This window comes from Procambarus clarkii, chromosome 63 (genome assembly GCF_040958095.1).
Source record: "Procambarus clarkii isolate CNS0578487 chromosome 63, FALCON_Pclarkii_2.0, whole genome shotgun sequence".
Taxonomy (NCBI): Eukaryota; Metazoa; Arthropoda; class Malacostraca; order Decapoda; family Cambaridae; genus Procambarus; species Procambarus clarkii.
The window spans coordinates 23763648-23786891 of record NC_091212.1 but is presented as its reverse complement, the minus strand read 5'-3'; the positions used below and the strand labels follow the sequence as shown (position 1 = coordinate 23786891).

The 23244-nt window shown below is 47.6% G+C and overlaps 1 protein-coding gene across 1 annotated transcript; it reads right to left on the bottom strand.

Moving 5' to 3' along the window:
• Positions 1 to 2234: 2234 nt before the first annotated feature.
• Positions 2235 to 23005, bottom strand: LOC123769610 (proteoglycan 4-like). The gene is made up of 4 exons (XM_069308913.1): positions 22999 to 23005; positions 18366 to 19328; positions 17467 to 17582; positions 2235 to 3485 (listed from the first exon to the last, which is right to left on the bottom strand). The coding sequence occupies exons 1-4, from the start codon at positions 23003 to 23005 to the stop codon at positions 2235 to 2237; spliced, it is 2337 nt and encodes a 778-aa protein (XP_069165014.1).
• Positions 23006 to 23244: the final 239 nt, after the last annotated feature.

The following is a 23244-nucleotide window of genomic DNA, read 5'->3' as shown; positions in this document are numbered from 1 at the left end:
AACAGACGCTTTGGCCTAATAGCCTGCCACAGGTGACCGTAAGGGCCAAGAAAGCAGGGAGCCTGGTCCAGGAGAACTACACGACACTGTCACTCAACGGTCTTACTAAGTGGGAAGGTCCTTACAAGCACTTGTTAAGATCACTAACAAACTTAATATAAAATTTAGCCTAATCAAATTAGGCTAAACTTATTAGGCTAAAATAAGGTCTTTTTGCAGTGAGGAGCTTATATAAACTGGACACAGGACAGAGGATCATTCATTAGACAATAGGTATAAATTATATATTTGAACGCTTCACGAGGTTACAATCTTCATGCAACGTTTTCATTACGAATTTGAAACTGAAATTTCTGCTATTCACAACCACAGGACAGGAATGGATTCATAAGAGATGGAGCTTAAAAAATGACTTTCTCACCTGTAGTTGTAATGAGGCAATTAACCTCTTGAGCTTCGTCATGCTTCTTATCAAGAGCACTGAGGCGGTTGTGTCCAACTTGAACGTAAGTGAAAAGAAACCTAATTTGAGAATATAATTATTTTGCATTACAGGAAGTTATAACTTACGAATACCTATTTGCGATCAACCGCAGCTCAGACAAGCACAGCCTGAAGACAAGAATAGGTAGCTTGACCCTGCTGGGAGCAGTGTTCTGATATATATATATATATATATATATATATATATATATATATATATATATATATATATATATATATATATATATATATATATATATATATATGCGAACAAGCCTGAATGGTCCCCAGGACTATATGCAACTGAAAACTCACATCCCAGATGGTCAAGCGGATTAAGGCGTCCTGTACATACCAGTTGCGTTGCTCCTGGCAGTATGGGTTCGAGTCATTTCTGGGGTGTGAGTTTTCAGTTATATATATAATATAATATAATTTTTGTTAATTACAAGGCATGGATAATATCATCAATTAAATTAAGAGAAAAGTTACTTTCCCCAGCATTTTCTAACATCACATGAGAGATTACCACCCCTTCCATTTAACACTATCCACCCCCCTTCCCTATATCATCCACCGCCCCTTCCCTCCATCGCCATCCACCGCCCCTTCCCTCCATCGCCATCCACCACCCCTTCCTTCCATCGCCATCCACCGCCCCTTCCCTCCATCGCCATCCACCGCCCCTTCCCTCCATCACCATCCACCGCCCCTTCCCTCCATCGCCATCCACCGCCCCTTCCCTCCATCGCCATCCACCACAATTTATACACAAGCCTCTTGAAGGCTTATAGGTCACATAATATATAACTATAATATCGATTGAATGATATATATTATAAGACTGAGAAGTGAACACGGCGAGAGAGGCGGGACACGCCGACCACTCCTCGGTTCCTCATGTCCAATTTCGCTTAATCAAGGAAAGACAATAGCTGGATATACCATTTCCAGCGGCCAGTGGAGGAGTTTGTTGGAGAGGATGGGGGTGGAGAATGTTGTTGGTGAGGGGGAGAGTGGAGGAGAACACCCCCCACCCCCCATTGTGGTGGGGCGAGGAGATGGTAAAGTGCAAAAGTCAAATGTAAAGCTTTGAAGGAAGTTAAAATGAATCAAAATGCCATTTTCTTTAACAGAAATGCTGACTTTTGATTTTTCTTTGTCCGGAAATGGCGTGTATCCATCCTCCCGCTACACATCTACAGTGGTTTGTGGGTAGCTTCCAGGTTTGTGGTAGCTTCCAGGTTTGTGGGTAGCTTCCAGGTTTGTGGGTAGCTTCCAGGTTTGTGGTTAGCTTCCAGGTTTGTGGGTAGCTTCCAGGTTTGTGGGTAGCTTCCAGGTTTGTGGTAGCTTCCAGGTTTGTGGTAGCATCCAGGTTTGTGGTAGCATCCAGGCTTGTTGTGGCTTCCAGTTTTCTGGTACCTTCTAGGTTTTTGGTCTCCTAGATTTTCAGAGTACTTAGATTTCTAGTCTTTCAAAGTCTGATTGATTTCTTGACTATCTTCTAGAGTCGCTTCTATAACAGTTTGTAGCTCTCTTGAGTAATGTCTAGACTAATTCGTAAATTCCAAGAGTCGCTTTTAGATTAGTTTATAGAGAATAGAGTTGCGTCTGGATTTCTAGAGTCACAATGTGTTGCTCTACACGTGCACAACTTCCAAGCTGACGCAGCAATCCGCGGTCAGCGACCAACAGACCGGAGTGATGAATGGCTGGCGAAGGTTTGATTACCTCCCCCTTCAGCACGACCTTCAGAAGGCAGTATTAATGGAGCGGGTTGGTGTTGAACTGGTGCGTTGGTGGCGGTTGGTCTCCGCCTGGACTGGTGCGTTGGTGGCGATTGGTCTCCGCCTGGACTGGTCCATTGGTGGCGGTTGGTCTCCGTCTGGACTGGTGCGTTGGTGGCGGTTGGTCTCCGTCTGGACTGGTGCGTTGGTGGCGGTTGGTCTCCGCCTGGACTGGTGCGTTGGTGGCGGTTGGTCTCCGCCTGGACTGGTGCGTTGGTGGCGGTTGGTCTCCGTCTGGACTGGTGCGTTGGTGGCGGTTGGTCTCCGTCTGGACTGGTGCGTTGGTGGCGGTTGGTCTCCGCCTGGACTGGTGCGTTGGTGGCGGTTGGTCTCCGCCTGGACTGGTGCGTTGGTGGCGGTTGGTCTCCGCCTGGACTGGTGCGTTGGTGGCGGTTGGTCTCCGTCTGGACTGGTGCGTTGGTGGCGGTTGGTCTCCGTCTGGACTGGTGCGTTGGTGGCGGTTGGTCTCCGTCTGGACTGGTGCGTTGGTGGCGGTTGGTCTCCGTCTGGACTGGTGCGTTGGTGGCGGTTGGTCTCCGTCTGGACTGGTGCGTTGGTGGCGGTTGGTCTCCGTCTGGACTGGTGCGTTGGTGGCGGTTGGTCTCCGTCTGGACTGGTGCGTTGGTGGCGGTTGGTCTCCGTCTGGACTGGTGCGTTGGTGGCGGTTGGTCTCCGTCTGGACTGGTGCGTTGGTGGCGGTTGGTCTCCGCCTGGACTGGTGCGTTGGTGGCGGCTGGCCTTCGTGGACTGGTGCGTTGGTGGCGGTTGGTCTCCGCCTGGACTGGTGCGTTGGTGGCGGTTGGTCTCCGTCTGGACTGGTGCGTTGTTGGCGGTTGGTCTCCGCCTGGACTGGTGCGTTGGTGGCGGTTGGTCTCCGCCTGGACTGGTGCGTTGGTGGCGGTTGGTCTCCGCCTGGACTGGTGCGTTGGTGGCGGCTGGCCTTCGTATGGACTGGTGCGTTGGTGGCGGCTGGCCTTCGTCTGGACTGGTGCGTTGGTGGCGGTTGGTCTCCGCCTGGACTGGTGCGTTGGTGGCGGCTGGCCTTCGTCTGGACTGGTGCGTTGGTGGCGGTTGGTCTCCGCCTGGACTGGTGCGTTGGTGGCGGCTGGCCTTCGTCTGGACTGGTGCGTTGGTAGTGGTTGGTCTCCGTCTGGACTGGTACGTTACCAGTGATTGGTCTTTAGCGTTAATAGTGATTGTTGGAAGGACTGTGGTCTGGTGGATGCCCGAATTTGCCTATTCGATTCGGCTGCATAAGAACGAGCGTTTCGGCAGTCTATTGGAGTCGGCTGGCCCAACCGTCACGGCAGCGGCCCTTCTACCAGCATTCCATGATAAGATGCGTCGATGGATTGGCACGGCCTTGATTGGGGACGAGCCGGCAACCAATAGAGCCGAGCGCTCTCGGACTTGGCGAGAGAGAGAGAGAGACTACCGCACGGCCGATGGTGCTCGACTGAGGTCCTCGTGCGAGGTTCCCTCGTGCTTGGGGTGGATCTCGTCCGGCTCTCGCCTTTTGAGCGGTGGTGAGTTCGCTCTCGCAGTCCAGGTGAGAGCTGACGCTTTGGCCACGCCGTCACGGGCCGCTAGGGGACGCCCAGGCGCGAGTGGGATGTGCGATACATGCAGGAAACCTGGCACCCTTGGGCATATCTCACAAGCATGCCCGAGGACGCACGGAGCGCAGGTGGTACGTCATGACAATATCACAAGGTTCGTAGCTGGTCGATTGAGACAGCGAGGGTAGGTGGTGGTGCAACCCGTCCTCTTAAAAATAACGTCGCTTTTCGCTCGTTTGCGCGCTATGGCCAAAACTGGACGTAATTTGAAATGAAATCGACTCACAAACGTGACGTACTGTCCCGTTTTCTGTTTGAGTCGTTCGGCCTACTCGGAAAGGTTAGGAGAGGAAACTTTCAATTAACGTTTTTTATAACGTTTTGAAACTTTATGAGAATTTCCTGCCCACCTAACCTACCAGAGGACTCTTAACTTACTGTTGTTGAAAAAAAAATCCCCAATTTATTTTCATTTTTTCATTTTCAAATTATGTCCACTTTCGGCCATACGGGCAAATGGCCAAAAGCGACGTTATTTTTAAGAGGACAGGTTGGTGGGGAGGTGCGGATACCCGATGGTGGGACCTTTTGCATGCCAGACATCATTGCTTGCAAAGAAACGAGGCCATAATTTTAGACACCCAGGTCTCTGCTGACGGCTTCCCACTCTCCCGGCCACACCAGAGCAAGTGTGACCAGTACGGCACCCCCCGAGATCCTTCAGTGGGTCAGGGATTATACCGGTGCCAGTGCAGCTTCTGCCTCTTCAATCACTTTGAATGGGAGAGGCGGGTTTTGCATGGAGAGTGCCCGTGTTCTAAAAGGGTTGAGGCTGACTAACGGGGACTTGGAGATCTGATCCGTTCAAGCTCTAACCTGGACGTACTCGATTTATGGTATGTGGTCCAAGAGCACGGGAAGGGGTTGCTAATGATCACCCCTGGACATGGGTGGTCTTACCCTTGTGCCTCGAATACCCACGAAACAACTAGGGTGAGTGGACTCTGGCTAGGGTGCCGAACGTCATCTTGGGGGTACCACTGTGGCTGTTGTGGAGATGGTGGGTGGCCTGACCGAACCCGTGAGAGGATAAGTTACGGCTGGAGGGACACGTGCGTGCATGGTCCTTTTTCTCTCTCCGGGGACTTGACTAGGGCAAGCCAGGCATGCCTTCCCCGTGATATTTTTGTCCATGCGCGCATGACAAGTAAGGTGATCGTCTCCTCGAGAGCCAATTCATTCATTGTTTGGCATGCCTGCGATTTGATTTTATTGCAAGTTTTAATATTTCTATGTATTGTTTATGTCTCAATTTTATTTTATTTTGATGTGCCATCAATTGCCACATTTATGTTTCTTAGTTGTTTTTAGGATATAATTTTTTTTAGGGTTAGTGCTAAGGGGCCTAAGCGCCCCATACCTTATGGCTGGGGCCCCGAAGCTAGAGCAACACTCTTATCCCCCCCCCCCCCGGATGTGACAAGGGGAGTTTGGGGACAAAAAATAAACATATATACAGTATATGTATTAAACAATCCACACAATCACCATTGACCATCGGTACAACAATCCACTATTACTTACTCTCGCAAGACAGTATTTACTCACCGGCATGAAAATACTAACTTTGAAGTATGACACCCTATCCATCCTGTCGGCCAGGAGCCTTCATAGGTCAATAGGTACGAGACATCATGTGCCATATACGTGTGGGGAAATACAGTGTGTTTTCAAGGTTTTAGTGTGTGGGTTTAGGATTAAATACCAAATATTACCAAAGTATGTTTGTATACAGCTGAGGAACTCTTGGGGGGGGGGGGGGGAAGGTTTAAGGCACTTTGGGGTGATGTGGAATTCACCTCTTCCCAGCGGGCCGTTGGAGGGCATTCCAGCATATTCTAACAGAAGAATGTAACAGTATATATATATATATATATATATATATATATATATATATATATATATATATATATATATATATATATATATATATATATATATAATATAATGTCGTACCTAGTAGCCAGAACGTACTTCTCAGCCAACTATGCAAGGCCCGATTTGCCTAATAAGCCAAGTTTTACTGAATTAATATATTTTCTCTAATTTTTTTTCTTATGAAATGATAAAGCTACCTATTTCATTATGTATGAGGTCAATTTTTTTATTGGAGTTAAGATTAACGTAGATATATGACCGAACCTAACCAACCCTTAACTAACTAACTAACCCAACCCTAATCTGGAGGCCTGGTCGACGACCGGGCCGCGGGGACGCTAAGTCTCGGAAGCACCTCAAGGTAACCCTACCTAACCTAACCTATCTTTATAGGTTAGGTTAGGTTAGGTAGGTTAGGTAGTCGAAAAACAATTCATGAAAACTTGGCTTATTAGGCAAATCGGGCCTTGCATAGTAGGCTGAGAAGTGCGTTCTGGCTACTAGGTACATTATATATATGTATATATATATATATATGTATATATATATATATATATATATATATATATATATATATATATATATATATATATATATATATATTGTGTGTGTAAATCACGAAAAATGTACACGTGATTAAAAATGTATGTGACAGTGTCAGAGCACGGAGGAAAATTGAAACAGGAATTTTCTAAAGTACTTTCGTATATTAATACATCTTCAGAAGTAGTGAAACTCCTTCTTTCTCACTCCTTCTAAAGATGTATTAATATTCGAAAGTACTTAAGGAAATTCCTGTTTCAATTTTCCTCCGTGCTCTGACACTGTCAAATACATTTTTAATCACGTGTTTATTTTTCGTGATTTACACACACACACACAATTATATATATATATATATATCAATATATCTATCAATATATATATCAATATATATATCAAGGGTATCAATCAAGGCCCCACTCCAGCAGTCAGGGAAAACACCTCCATCAGCTTCATTTCGACTGAGAATCTACTAGAAGCCATCAAAGCAACATCGGTTGGAACCCTGCAGCACATCCCCAAAGCTGCCCGGCCCCAGGCAGCAGCCAAACTATCCAGCCTCTTGAAAAAGGTCAATGACTCCCCCGGAACTATCCAAGCATGGCACAACCTTCTCCTGTTTGGAAACATATGCCTAGCTGTCCCTGCAAGGAGAGACAAATCACTAGCTTCCTCGGTCATTATGGCTATAAATAGTTTTCCTAGAGAGGACAACCAGGCACCCCTCCCCACCCGTGCTAAAAACACCCACGGCAGGAAAGGTATCAACAGCAGAACCGAGGCATCCAAAATCAGAGCAACAGTCAGCAAGAAAATAGAAGAAGGCAACACAATAGGGGCGATCAGAGTCATCACCAGTGAAGACACAGTTGCCACCAGGGATGCCAATACAGCACAAGCCCTGAGGGAAAAACACCCACCCAGAGCTCCTCGTGACGACAGTGTTCCCCTAGTCGGTGTCACCAGAGCAGAACCCCTGTGTGTGCTCGAATCCATGGTGCACAAAGCAGCTTTCTCCTTCCCACCAGGATCAGCAGGTGGGTTCACAGGACTACGACCCAACCACATCAAACAAATGCTCAACCCTGCACTGGGAGACATTGCACAGGGCCTCCTGGTGGAACTAACTAGATTCGCCAACACATGTCTAGCTGGCAACATACCAGAGACCATACGGCCTCTCTTTTTTGGCGCTACCCTCTGTGCCCTGAGGAAAAAAGATGGAGGAATCAGACCGATAGCTGTGGGCAATTCACTCCGGCGTCTCGTCGCTAAGGCTGCTGCTAGAGCAGTTAGTCAGGCAGCAGCCGACATGCTGAAGCCAAAACAGCTTGGGTTTGGCATTCCCCAAGGGTGTGAGGCAGCGGCTCATGCAGCTAGAGCCTACATTGCCAACATTACGAATGAAAAAGCCCTGATAAAGCTGGACTTCAAAAATGCTTTCAATCTGGTTAGAAGGGATGCAGTACTCAGTGCAGTTCATCGCCTTTTTCCTTCCGTTTGTAAACTCATGCTACAGCAAGAATCTAACTCTGCTTTTTGGGGAACATGAAACTGAATCACAAGAAGGTGTCCAACAAGGTGACCCCCTTGCTCCTTTTCTGTTCTGCCTAGTTATCAAGGAAGTCACCGATAACCTGTCCAGTGAGCTCAACATTTGGTTTTTGGATGATGGTACTCTAGCCGGCTCCCCAGCCTCACTCTTGGACGACATAAGGATAATCCAGGAGCAAGGAGCAAGCCTAGGCCTCACCCTGAACCCTTCCAAGTGCGAAATAACCTCCACCAACCAGCACATAATAGAGCAAATAAAGGTTGTTTTGCCTGACATTCATACAACCAACCCTGAGGACAGCACACTCCTAGGTGCTCCTCTTGGAAGGAATGCCATCGACGGGGTCCTCGGTAAGAAGATCACTGACCTGAAGAGGATGAACGAGAGGATTGAAGACATCGATGCTCATGATGCACTTTACCTCATCACCAGATGCTTGTCCCTTCCCAGGCTGACCTACTTTCTAAGATGTTCGCCATCTTTCAACAATATTAAATTAGAAGAGTATGACAGCTTGCTGAAATCAACACTAGAAAAAGCCCTCAATCTTTCCCTCAGCGACTCACAGTGGAAACAGGCCTCCCTTCCTGTCAGACTCGGGGGCCTTGGCGTGCGCACAGCAACACAAATTGCTGTACCAGCATTCCTGTCCTCTTCAGTGGGGTCTGACAACCTGGTGAAGGAAATCCTACCTGAGCACCTAGTTCAACAGGCAGGGGTGCATGATCCCAGCTTCACAGACTGCACAACCAAATGGGTCTCTCTCGCAGGACCAGCACCCCAACCACCGCCTTCTGAAGCCCATAAGCAATCCAGCTGGGATCGCCCCATTGCCGACCAAGAAGCTGCAACTTTGCTAGAAGCTGCGACGACACCACATGACACTGCCCGACTTAGAGCTGTAGCAGCTCCCCATGCAGGTGATTTCCTATTAGCAACCCCAATGTCAGCAACCGGCACCTGTCTCACACCGCAGGCCCTCCGAATTGCCGTGGCTCTCCGCCTAGCTGCCCCAATCCACACCGAATACAGGTGTATTTGCGGCGAGGCAGAGGCCGACAGATATGGACGGCATGGCCTTCTTTGCCAAAGGACGGGAGGATGGCATGCAAGACACGGCGAGGTTAATGACATTATTAAGAGAAGCCTTACCACAGCCGGTTGTCCAGCAGAGAGAGAGCCCCGTTACCTAATGTCCCGCAACTCTGATGAGCCTGTCGGTCGCCCAGATGGAATTACGGTGAACCCCTGGAAGAATGGTAGACAGTTGGTGTGGGACTACACTTGCGTTTCAACTTTAGCCAATATCTATGTTGACTTCAGTGCTACACAAGCAGGAGGAGCTGCCAATCACCGGGAAGCGGCCAAGTCACGTAAATACAGAGACCTTCAGCACCACTACAATTTTGTCCCCATTGCCTCAGAGACACTTGGTGCCTGGGGTAAAAGTGCTGCTAGCTTTTTAAAGGAGTTGGGGTCTAAGCTAATCGAAACAACTAGAGACCCTAGAGCTGCCAGTTTTCTTTTTCAGCGCCTTAGTGTGGCCATCCAGAGAGGAAATGCTCACTGCATCCATGGTTCCTGCCCGCCATCTGAGGAGCTGGAGGAGCTATTCAACTTGTGACAAGCAGCCTTGTACCCTGCATGTAATCAATATTGTAACTTTTTTTGTGTAATGACATTTTCAAATAAAGTTAGATAAATATACACACTTAACAAAAGAATAGGGATGGTAGGAGAAGAAAATATCAAAGTGTTCAGTGAGGATCCACAAGGTCTTCTCTGAGTACTCTTTATTTTCTTCTCCGAGGCTATGGGTCCCTACAATTGCACCAGAGGTGGTATTTATTAAAAAAAAAAAAAAAAAAAAAAAAAAAAAATATATATATATATATATATATATATATATATATATATATATATATATATATATATATATATATATATATATATAATTGTGTGTGTGTGTGTAAATCACGAAAAATAAACACGTGATTAAAAATGTATTTGACAGTGTCAGAGCACGGAGGAAAATTGAAACAGGAATTTCCTTAAGTACTTTCGAATATTAATACATCTTTAGAAGGAGTGAGAAAGAGAAGGAGTTTCACTACTTCTGAAGATGTATTAATATACGAAAGTACTTTAGGAAATTCCTGTTTCAATTTTCCTCCGTGCTCTGACACTGTCACATACATTTTTAATCACGTGTACATTCTTCGTGATTTACACACACACTATATATATATATATATATATATATATATATATATATATATATATATATATATATATATATATATATATATATATATGTATATATATATAATGTCGTACCTAGTAGCCAGAACGCACTTCTCAGCCTACTATGCAAGGCCCGATTTGCCTAATAAGCCAAGTTTTCATGAATTAATTGTTTTTCGACTACCTAACCTACCTAACCTAACTTTTTCGGCTACCTACCCTAACCTATAAAGATAGGTTAGGTTAGGTTAGGTTAGGTAGGGTTGGTTAGGTTCGGTTATATATCTACGTTAATTTTAACTCCAATAAAAAAAATTGACCTCATACATAATGAAATGGGTAGCTTTATCATTTCATAAGAAAAAAATTAGAGAAAATATATTAATTCATAAAAACTTGGCTTATTAGGCAAATCGGGCCTTGCATAGTAGGCCGAGAAGTGCATTCTGGCTACTAGGTACGACATATATATATATATATATATATATATATATATATATATATATATATATATATATATATATATATATATAACAAGAGTATTTTGGTAGCAGTCTTTCTTGTAAACATATGTTATTGAATATGACCGAAAGGGCAAGATTAATAATTCTAACTATATATCTATAATGGATGGATTATATCCATCCATTATAGATATATAGGCAGCATATATATATCCATTATAGATATGCATTTGACATATATTTGGCATAATTTAAGAATTATGTATACTATGATATAATACTGGTTTGTCAATGTATAATGAATAATATAATATTGATACTGCAAGACAGATAAGTTTGATAAAAGATACAGTGCAATAATAATGTAAATTTTATTTTCTCAGTGGTCTATATTTTCGGCTCATTCTACGGACAGAACAGAAACGGTTGGGGGGACGTTTCCATTCACCTTACGCCTCTGTTCACCTAGCAATACAATAGCTACCCGGGAGTTAGGTGACTGTTGTGGGTTGCATCCTGGCGAAGGTCAGTGTCTAGGGGGGGGGGGATCTCGTTAAGCCTAAGTAACACCTCTAAAACGAGGTAGTTCACACCCACACGCGGTATAGCTAATAACCGCATAATTTTTGATTAACCCAGTGATGCGATTAATTCACCAAATGCGATTAATTTCCTCTCGATTCAGTGTTAACTTACGGGGCATTAGTCTGGTGTTAATGATGCCGGTCAGGCTAGTATGGGTTACCCAGGTACTCACCTAGTTGTGTTTGCGGGGGTTGAGCTCTGGCTCTTTGTTCCCGCCTCTCAACCGTCAACCAGGTGTTCTCAATGCTGTGTGTGTGGATCCCGAACAGCACGTGCCGTCGATTTGACTTCACACAGGAAATGCCGCCTGTCTCTTCTCGTCATATTCCTACACAATTTGCGTGTGAACGCCATTGGCGGGCATACAGAAGACATTGCGTTCACACACGGAAAATAATGCATACAGATTATTCCTAAACTATCACTACGATTATTAGAACTACGACTATTTACGCTGCAAAACAGACAGGCGATATGATCACGACATACAAGATTTCATGGACAAGGTGGACATGAAATGCTTAACAAGGACAAAGGCACGACGTAAGGACATGTGGGTCTTTCCAGTTTCCACCGATCCCCTGCAATTGCATAGAGGCACTTCTCCAGTGCAATAGTAAGTGGAATAAGCTAGAATGGAAAGTTAGTGGTGACTGACCTGAGAGCTTTACAAAGATGTTTTCTCTAACATATTAGACTCCTAAGAAGTCGGTGGCCACCGTTCTATGCCTAGACCGCGAACAAGAGCGCCATCCCTACAACAACAACATCATCAACAAACACGATCACAAATATAATTTAAAATAATATCAAACACATGTAAATTGCAAACCACAGCGAAATAAATTCACAAACGCACAAAAAGTTTAATAAAACACACCACACACACACACACACACACACACACACACACACACACACAGATATTAGAAAGAACTTTTTTAGTGTCAGAGTGGTTGACAAATGGAATGCATTAGGGGGTGATGTGGTGGAGGCTGACTCCATACACAGTTTCAAATGTAGATATGACAGAGCCCGATAGGCTCAGGAATCTGTACACCTGTTGATTGACGGTTGAGAGGCTGGACCAAAGAGCCAGAGCTCAACCCCCGCAAACACAACTAGGTGAGTACAACTAGGTGAGTATACACACACACACACACCCACACACACCCACACCCACACACACACCCACACCCACACACACACCCACACACACACACACACACACACACACACACACACACACACACACACACACACGGGGAGGCAGTAACACACAGATGCACACCACACCGCTGCCACACACAGATGTTCCTGGCATGAAGTGTCCCGGGCTCGGGGAGGCGGTGAAAGGCCCGCATCATGGCAGAGTTAAAAATTTCATCGCATATAAAGAGCCTCGCCGGAACGGTAGATTTCCATTAGCCATTTTTTACCCGGACCATCTTTTTTTTTTTGGTTTTGTTATCGTACCGTTTTATTCCTCTCAGTTTCGGTGTAATTTTCATTGCATCGGCCAGTTCTGGGTGGCGTGTGCTTTGGGAAATGGGAGTGGAGGTGAGAGGGGGGGGTGAGTGGTGGGGGAGAGGGAGGGGTAAGGGGTAGGGGGGAGAAGGAAGGTAAGGGAGTGAGAGGGTAGGTGAGGAGAGGAGGGGTGAGAGAGGGAAGGTAAGGCGTGGGGGTGAGAGGGAAGATGAGGGGGGGGGGTGAGAAGATAAGTGAGGGGGGGGGGTTAGAGGGTAGGAAAAGGAAACTGAGGGGAAGGGGGTGAGAAGGGGAAGAAAGGGAAGGTGAGGAGAAATAGGATAAGGGGAAACTAGCAAAGAGGTGAATTTAAAGGAAGTGGCGTGAAAACGCGAGGATTGAAACATGTGGGAGAGATGGAAACGTGAAAAAGAATGAAGCCAAACGGATGAAAAAGAGGAAGCACGAGAAAAAGGGAAGAGGGGGGAAGGAAGAGGAGAGGAACCACGGTAATCAAATAACAATGCGTCAAAATTCGAGTGTTTTCGGAACATTTACGCACTTCGTTGATGCGTACACGCTCCGTCACGCGGGTGGTGAATAACTCCCTCTTCTCTAGGTCTGCCACAACGTGCGAAATACATAGTGCTAACCCTAATCAGAAACGTACAAACCCAAGCCACCCACCTAACCTAACCATCCTACGTATAGAAAACGTGGATACCTGTGAGGGGGCGACTTTATTTTTGGGCGTTGGAGACCACAGCGTGTAAAATCAAACGGTTACTGGCTGAGAGGACGGGAGTTGAACGGTATCATCTTGCATCGTAGAAGCGGTCGATATAATACGCATTATAATGCAAGCGATACGATAATGCAATGCGAATTTGTGCGACGCTTGACTTTGCTCAGTGTCTTGAGTTACACCTTCCGTTCTAATCATATCACTCGACATAACGGCTCAAAAACGTGGTATAGAATATTGACAGTCGAGAACACTAAGGAATACCAAACGCCAGTGTCCCACCAGATACCCCACACACTAAGACGCGCGCGCGCATACCAAGACGCGCACTCACAAAGGCCGCGACAAGAATAAACAATATCTAGACGCCATCATTTTTTTTATAACACGGATTTCAGGAGCCAGATTTACGAAGCAGTTACGCAAGCACTTACTAACGTGAACACCTTTTCTCAATCTTTGGCGGCTTTGTTTATAATTATTAAACAGTTAATGAGCTCCGAAGCATCAGGAGGCTGTTTATAACAATAACAATAATTAATTGGGAAGTTTTCATGCTTGTAAACTGTTTAATAAGTGTAACCAAAGCCGTCAAAGATTGAGGAAAGCTGTACACGTTCGTAAGTACTTGCGTAACTGCTTCGTGAATCAGGGTCCAGGACTGTGGTCCTTGTTCGTTATCTGGTTCGTTACCTGGCTCCAGGTAACGAAAATATAAATTTCGGTCATTCGCAACATATTTCGGTCGACCGTAATCAGCCAGTCCGTCCTCCTAAGGTTTCCCGACGTCAACAAAACGGTCAAGTTAAAGTGTCCTCTCCTAACCTACCAGAGGACCCAAAACAGAAAACGGGACAGTTCGTTACTTTCGCCAGCGTCTTCCAAATTCGAGTACAACAATGTTTGGCCTTATGTAACGCATACGACCGAAAAGCGACGTTCTCAGAGGACTTGTTGATCAGTTTCGGTCGGCCACAATAGATTTACTAAAAGTTTCAACAATTATCGGTCATTATCAAGAAGGAAACCTTTTAGAATACTTTATACAAAATAGATCAATACAACACCCTAGTTTGAGTGTGTTGTGTAGCCTGAACTACCACATACCATTAACTACCACATACCACTAACTACCACATACCATTAACTACAATGTCTGTGTGAACATTGATGATTCCGTAATCAAGCTTAAGACCTTTAATTAGATTCGTCTAGATAATAGGAACAAACGAAATCGTATAATGGTGAAAATCAGTTATCACTGATTTGTAATCATATTGACGATTGGTTAACTGATTACATACAATGAACTGTGTTATCAATACGATACTCTCCAAAATATTGTTGGAATTGGTTTTGTCATTGTACAACAAGTGTTCGTAAGCATTATTATGCTATAATATTGTGGGCTATTTTAAAGGCGTCAGCCGGGTGGTAAGTTTGTTTTAAGTAGTTTCTAATCGACTCTTTAAATATGTTCCTCTACGACAATTAATATGTCTATAGTACCTCTAACTTGATTTATTTGTGAGTTCCCCCCCCCCTACAGTTTTGTTTATAGTGCTTTATAAGAACATGCTATCGCCACATGCGAAAACAATGCATCAATCTATTGCAATGACTTCTCATCAGTTTATTGCAATGACTTCTCATCAATCTATTGCAATGACTTCTCATCAATCTATTGCAATGACTTCTCATCAATCTATTGCAATGACTTCTCATCAGTTTATTGCAACGACTTCTCATCAGTTTATTGCAACGACTTCTCATCAGTTTATTGCAACGACTTCTCATCAGTTTATTGCAATGACTTCTCATCAGTTTATTGCAATGACTTTTCATCAGTTTATTGCAATGACTTCTCATCAATCTATTGCAATGACTTCTCATCAGTTTATTGCAATGACTTCTCATCAGTTTATTGCAATGACTTCTCATCAATCTATTGCAATGACTTCTACATAATTATATGGGCGACAAATGACACATTTCACCAAACTTCATTAAATCCATCCTACTTGACTTGACTTTCAGTTTGTCATACCTTAGTAAGTAGTCTGGTGGTACCTAAATCAAATCTTCCTAAGGGAGAAGTTGCACAATAATTAGGTTAAACGTGGCGTACGAGAGTGTGGGCTTATGCCAGGCAGCAATGGCACCAAAGCCGGGCTGGCTGACAGGTCTAAGATACGACCCCTCTTACATCACCTGGTCCATGGTAGCCAAGTTCAGCATAACCAGTAACTTGAAACTTATCTACGTAATGTATGACGCTATAACGTAGAGTAAGTGCGTTATCTACATAAAATTAACGCACTCGTTCGTAGAACAAACGGAACAACGTATACGGAACGGGTTCTCCATTTAACAGGGCGGAGCGATACGGAGTCTTTTTCATTTTCTGATTTGTCGTTTGGATATCATAACTTCTAATGGTTTATCCTGTACATGTGGTGCACCTGGGTGTGTCTGTACAGGTGGTGCACCTGGGTGTGTCTGTACATGTGGTGCACCTGGGCGTGTCTGTACAGGTGGTGCACCCGGGCGTGCCTGTACAGGTGGCGCACCTGGGTGTGTCTGTACAGGTGGTGCACCTGGGTGTGTCTGTACAGGTGGTGCACCTGGGCGTGTCTGTACATGTGGTGCACCTGGGCGTGTCTGTACAGGTGGTGCACCTGGGTGTGTCTGTACAGGTGGCGCACCTGGGTGTGTCTGTACAGGTGGTGCACCTGGGTGTGTCTGTACATGTGGTGCACCTGGGCGTGTCTGTACAGGTGGTGCACCTGGGTGTGTCTGTACAGGTGGCGCACCTGGGTGTGTCTGTACAGGTGGTGCACCTGGGTGTGTCTGTACATGTGGTGCACCTGGGCGTGTCTGTACATGTGGCGCACCTGGGTGTGTCTGTACAGGTGGTGCACCTGGGTGTGTCTGTACATGTGGTGCACCTGGGCGTGTCTGTACATGTGGTGCACCTGGGCGTGTCTGTACAGGTGGTGCACCTGGGTGTGTCTGTACAGGTGGCGCATCTGGGCGTGTCTGTACAGGTGGTGCACCTGGGCGTGTCTGTACATGTGGTGCACCTGGGTGTGTCTGTACAGGTGGCGCACCTGGGCGTGTCTGTACATGTGGTGCACCTGGGCGTGTCTGTACATGTGGTGCACCTGGGTGTGTCTGTACAGGTGGCGCACCTGGGCGTGTCTGTACATGTGGTGCACCTGGGTGTGTCTGTACAGGTGGTGCACCTGGGTGTGTCTGTACAGGTGGCGCACCTGGGCGTGTCTGTACATGTGGTGCACCTGGGTGTGTCTGTACAGGTGGTGCACCTGGGCGTGTCTGTACATGTGGTGCACCTGGGCGTGTCTGTACAGGTGGTGCACCTGGGCGTGTCTGTACATGTGGTGCACCTGGGTGTGTCTGTACATGTGATGCACCTGGGCGTGTCTGTACAGGTGGTGCACCTGGGCGTGTCTGTACAGGTGGTGCACCTGGGCGTGTCTGTACATGTGGTGCACCTGGGCGTGTCTGTACAGGTGGTGCACCTGGGCGTGTCTGTACATGTGGTGCACCTGGGTGTGTCTGTACATGTGGTGCACCTGGGCGTGTCTGTACAGGTGGTGCACCTGGGCGTGTCTGTACATGTGGTGCACCTGGGCGTGCCTGTACAGGTGGTGCACCTGGGGCGTGCCTGTACAGGTGGTGCACCTGGGCGTGTCTGTACAGGTGGTGCACCTGGGCGTGCCTGTACATGTGGTGCACCTGGGCGTGTCTGTACATGTGGTGCACCTGGGCGTGTCTGTACAGGTGGTGCACCTGGGCGTGCCTGTACATGTGGTGCACCTGGGCGTGTCTGTACATGTGGTGCACCATTCATCACCAACCCGACAAATATCAAACTTAATATGTACTTGCTATTCTCTATATCTTGATTTAAGTTGGGGCACATCAAGCTGTAGTCTTCAGCCAATTTAACACACAGAGGGAACGTACTCGGGAGAACATCAAGTCCTCTCCTCGTCAAGTCCCTCAATTATTCAGCTAGTTGCCATAACTTCTCCATTAACCTCGTGGACAGGAAATAACGAAAGCTTCTTACCTGTTTATGTTGTCGTCGTCCGGTGCTCGGACGTCCTGCGTCGATCACCTTGGGAGACTCGATCATCAAGGGCCAGATTGGTTCTTTGAAGTCGAAGGGCAGCAAATTGTTAGTGGCTGCCGAAACACGGTCTAATGGTTGTTAAGGGATATATATGTAGTGAGGTATACCCCCGCTTCTTGGTGTATATATACTCGGTATACTTTTTAGGTATGTATTATGTTTAGGGACAAAAGTATACGTACTAGTTGGTCAGTAAGCTATTGTGGTGGCCTTAATAATCCTGGAGAGGTTGATGGGCTTAAACCCAACAGCCGACAACATTAATGTCCCTGTACCACAGACGAGATCTTTAAGTTTACAGCAGAGAAAGCCTTTCTGATAGAAGGTTTATACTTTAACAGATGAAGATACAATTTTTTTGAGAATCGTGTTTCCGTATGACGATAGAGATACATGAAGTGCCTATTGGACACACAGGCCCAAGTGAGTAGTGTTAACAACCAGTGAAGATGATCAGTGTGTCACATAGCGCTGGCTCCGTCGTCTGCGGCCACCACACCTGGGGCGGTGTCTGGGACGGTGTCTGGGACAGTGTCTGGGGCGGTGTCTGGGACAGTGTCTGGGGCGGTGTCTGGGACAGTGTCTGGGACAGTCTGGGGCAGTGTCTGGGGCAGTGTCTGGGACAGTGTCTGGGACAGTGTCTGGGACAGTGTCTGGGATAGTGTCTGGGACAGTGTCTGGGACAGTGTCTGGGACAGTGTCTGGGGCGGTGTCTGGGACAGTGTCTGGGACAGTCTGGGGCAGTGTCTGGGGCGGTGTCTGGGACAGTGTCTGGGACAGTCTGGGGCGGTGTCTGGGGCGGTGTCTGGGACAGTGTCTGGGCCAGTGTCTGGGACAGTGTGGGGCAGTGTCTGGGACAGTGTCTGAGGCAGTGTCTGGGACAGTGTCTGGGGCAGTGTCTGGGGCGGTGTCTGGGGCGGTGTCTGGGACAGTGTCTGGGGCAGTGTCTGGGGCAGTGTCTGGGACAGTGTCTGGGGCAGTGTCTGGGGCAGTGTCTGGGGCAGTGTCTGGGGCAGTGTCTGGGACAGTGTCTGGGGCGGTGTCTGGGGCGGTGTCTGGGGCGGTGTCTGGGACAGTGTCTGGGACAGTGTCTGGGGCAGTGTCTGGGGCAGTGTCTGGGACAGTGTCTGGGGCAGTGTCTGGGACAGTGTCTGGGGCGGTGTCTGGGACGGTGTCTGGGACAGTGTCTGGGACGGTGTCTGGGGCGGTGTCTGGGGCGGTGTCTGGGGCGGTGCCTGGGGCGGTGTTTGGGGCGGTGTCTGGAACAGTGTCTGGGGCGGTGTCTGGGGCGGTGTCTGGGACGGTGTCTGGGACAGTGTCTGGGGCAGTGTCTGGGGCAGTGTCTGGGGCAGTGTCTGGGACAGTGTCTGGGGCGGTGTCTGGGACGGTGTCTGGGGCAGTGTCTGGGGCAGTGTCTGGGGCAGTGTCTGGGACAGTGTCTGGGACAGTGTCTGGGGCGGTGTCTGGGGCGGTGTCTGGGGCGGTGTTTGGGGCGGTGTCTGGGACAGTGTCTGGGGCGGTGTCTGGGACGGTGTCTGGGGCGGTGCCTGGGGCAGTGTCTGGGGCGGTGTCTGGGACAGTGTCTGGGACAGTGTCTGGGGCGGTGTTTGGGGCGGTGTTTGGGGCAGTGTCTGGGGCGGTGTCTGGAGCGGTGCCTGGGGCAGTGTCTGGGGCGGTGACTGGGACAGTGTCTGGGACAGTGTCTGGGACAGTGTCTGGGACAGTGTCTGGGGCGGTGTCTGGGACAGTGTCTGAGACAGTGTCTGGGGCGGTGTCTGGGACAGTGTCTGGGACAGTGTCTGGGACAGTGTCTGGGATAGTGTCTGGGGCAGTGTCTGGGACAGTGGGACAGTGTCTGGGGCACTGTCTGGGACAGTGTCTGGGACAGTGTCTGGGGCAGTGTCTGGGACAGTGTCTGGGGCAGTGTCTGGGGCAGTGTCTGGGACAGTGTCTGGGGCACTCTCTGGGACAGTGTCTGGGACAGTGTCTGGGGCAGTGTCTGGGGCGGTGTCTGGGACGGTGTCTGGGACGGTGTCTGGGACGGTGTCTGGGACGGTGTCTGGGACGGTGTCTGGGACGGTGTCTGGGACGGTGTCTGGGGCAGTGTCTGGGGCAGTGTCTGGGACAGTGTCTGGGACAGTGTCTGGGGCAGTGTCTGGGGCGGTGTCTGGGACGGTGTCTGGGACGGTGTCTGGGACGGTGTCTGGGACGGTGTCTGGGACGGTGTCTGGGACGGTGTCTGGAGCAGTGTCTGGGACGTGTCTGGGACAGTGTCTGGGGCAGTGTCTGGGACAGTGTCTGGGACTGTCTGGGGCAGTATCTGGGACAGTGTCTGGGACAGTGTCTGGGACAGTGTCTGGGGCAGTGTCTGGGACAGTGTCTGGGGCGGTGTCTGGGACGGTGTCTGGGACAGTGTCTGGGACGGTGTCTGGGACGGTGTCTGGGACGGTGTCTGGGACAGTGTCTGGGACAGTGTCTGGGACAGTGTGTGGGGCAGTGTCTGGGGCAGTGTCTGGGACAGTGTCTGGGACAGTGTCTGGGACAGTGTCTGGGACAGTGTCTGGGGCAGTGTCTGGGACAGTGTCTGGGGCAGTGTCTGGGGCAGTGTCTGGGACAGTGTCTGGGACAGTGTCTGGGGCAGTGTCTGGGACAGTGTCTGGGGCAGTGTCTGGGGCAGTGTCTGGGACAGTGTCTGGGGCAGTGTCTGGGGCAGTGTCTGGGGCAGTGTCTGGGGCAGTGTCTGGGGCAGTGTCTGGGGCAGTGTCTGGGGCAGTGTCTGGGGCAGTGTCTGGGACAGTGTCTGGGGCAGTGTCTGGGACAGTGTCTGGGACAGTGTCTGGGACAGTGTCTGGGACAGTGTCTGGGGCAGTGTCTGGGGCAGTGTCTGGGACAGTGTCTGGGGCAGTGTCTGGGGCAGTGTCTGGGACAGTGTCTGGGGCAGTGTCTGGGACAGTGTCTGGGACAGTGTCTGGGGCAGTGTCTGGGACAGTGTCTGGGACAGTGTCTGGGGCAGTGTCTGGGACAGTGTCTGGGGCAGTGTCTGGGGCAGTGTCTGGGGCAGTGTCTGGGGCAGTGTCTGGGGCAGTGTCTGGGGCAGTGTCTGGGGCAGTGTCTGGGACAGTGTCTGGGGCAGTGTCTGGGACAGTGTCTGGGACAGTGTCTGGGGCAGTGTCTGGGACAGTGTCTGGGACAGTGTCTGGGGCAGTGTCTGGGACAGTGTCTGGGACAGTGTCTGGGACAGTGTCTGGGGCAGTGTCTGGGACAGTGTCTGGGACAGTGTCTGGGGCAGTGTCTGGGACAGTGTCTGGGGCAGTGTCTGGGACAGTGTCTGGGCAGTAAATCCTACACTCGAATGACACTTTTATATCTTTTTCGATATTGTGCGAACTTAATTTAAATTTATTTTCTGATGAACAAACACACCCAATTTCCCTACGCTTACACTGTCCCCGTGGGCATAGATATATATATATATATATATATATGTCGTACCTAGTAGCCAGAACTCACTTTTTGGCCTACTATTCAAGGCCCGATTTGCCTAATAAGCCAAGTTTTCCTGAATTAATATATTTTTTCTAATTTTTTTCTTATGAAATGATAAAGCTACCCATTTCATTATGTATGAGGTCAATTATTTTTTATTGGAGTTAAAATTAACGTAGATATATGACCGAACCTAACCAACCCTACCTAACCTAACCTAACCTATCTTTATAGGTTAGGTTTGGTTAGGTAGCCGAAAAAGTTAGGTTAGGTTAGGTTAGGTAGGTTAGGTAGTCGAAAAACAATTAATTCATGAAAACTTGGCTTATTAGGCAAATCGGGCCTTGAATAGTAGGCCAAAAAGTGAGTTCTGGCTACTAGGTACGACATATATATATATATATATATATATATATATATATATATATATATATATTATATTATATTATATTATATTATATTATATATATGAGAGAGATAGATAGATAGATTGACTCTAATTGTTGTTAATCTACCCAATTAAAAAAGTTTTTTTTTATTATTATTATTTCCCCCGTAGAAAGTGTCTTCTATTTTTATATATTGAATTGAGTAAGATTCAATATTCATTTTACTCATTGTAGGATCATTAAGATTGAACAATCACTCCACTTCTTGTATAATGTGAATAAGATTCAACAACCTCTCTTCTCAGTATAATATGAAGGATTAAGGAAACATACTTAATACAGTTTGTGGACAATACATCTTTATTTGTTTCCTTCAGGTATAGTATCATACTGTATTACCATGTCTTACCTTAACGTTTAGCGTATATAAGAACACACCCCCAGGACGCCCGACAGACGAACGGGCATCCTAATGTTCACAAAGCTGCTCCTTCCTCCGGCGATTTTTTTCAGTCTGCAAGAGAAGCCCCGCCCAGTCTCCGCCCATTTCTCTAAAAACTGCGTGATTGGTATATTCAGAATTTCAAGCAAAAAATCTAGCCAATCACGAGCCTATTGAAAGCGCCGATGATGCCGGTTGGGGGCAGGTCTGGCGGAGAAATTTGAATCCACCAATCCGTGAAGCCTGAGCAACGCGGGGGACTTGGGCGGGGCGGAGCTTGAAGGCTGACGCGAGGTGAGGAGCTGAGGTTTATACAATGCACATACGACTCACGGCTTAGTCTCACACAACAATATTTAGGCAGCTTGATAAATAAACATAAAGAACCCAGCTTTATGCTCGGCTAGGCTCCCTGGCACAATGCTAAGTGTGCCGTGGTACGTCTTAATGGCTAAATAATATAATAGTTATATTCATTTTATAATTATTTCCTCTTTAGGGAGGATACTTTTTTGCGTCATGAATATATTTATATATACATCCTATTGCTAATAATCCATGTATATAAACTTCCAGCGCAACTTAGGCCTGAGCATTTTGGGGTGGAGAGCCTGTCAGCATCTACGATAAATTCTAATAGGCCGCTTAACAACAGCCGGTCCACAAGAACCGAAATTCGAGCCTATGCATACATGAACTAGTTACCTCTTGTTTATAACAAGTCTAAGGTTGGAAAAAAACCATGCCCCCAAAATGCTGCAGAGGCCGGTGTTGCCTGGAGCCACTTGCACTTATTGCTCACATATTATTGCAAGGATAACCTCCCTTGCACAACAGGGCGGGCAACACTACCGCGGCAAACACCTGAGATTTGTTGCACGTCAAGACACACAGACACCCACGCGTGCCGGGGAACTCGGCTCCACTAGTTTCGACCGTAAGGGCTCAAAAAAGTTTAAAATTTTTGTTTATCCGACTAATATCATAGTGCAAAATGAGAGGCTACAATGAGAGACTATAAATGACCTCTCCTCCGAGGTCCCGGGCGTGGTTGTCGTGTGGGCAGTCGCTGGTACTACGCTACACTACAGGCGCCTAGAGTTTGTGACCCCCATACCTGTTGTGCAGGGGTACCAACATGTGAGTACTCACAGGCCATTATACAAATATGCAAAAATATAAAACGAGAATAAATTTAACAAACAAGAAACAATCAGAATCAAAACACAGCGATATATTAGGAGGAAACAACCACATTATTGTGAGGGGAAAACCAAAACAGAAAACGTAACCCCCCCCTTCCCTCCCTCCCCCCCAACGAAAACAAAAGAAAAGCAAGACAAACAATAAAGCCAGGCCACGTGTGGGGGTGATGGGTTGGTTTTGATCGCGCCAGCT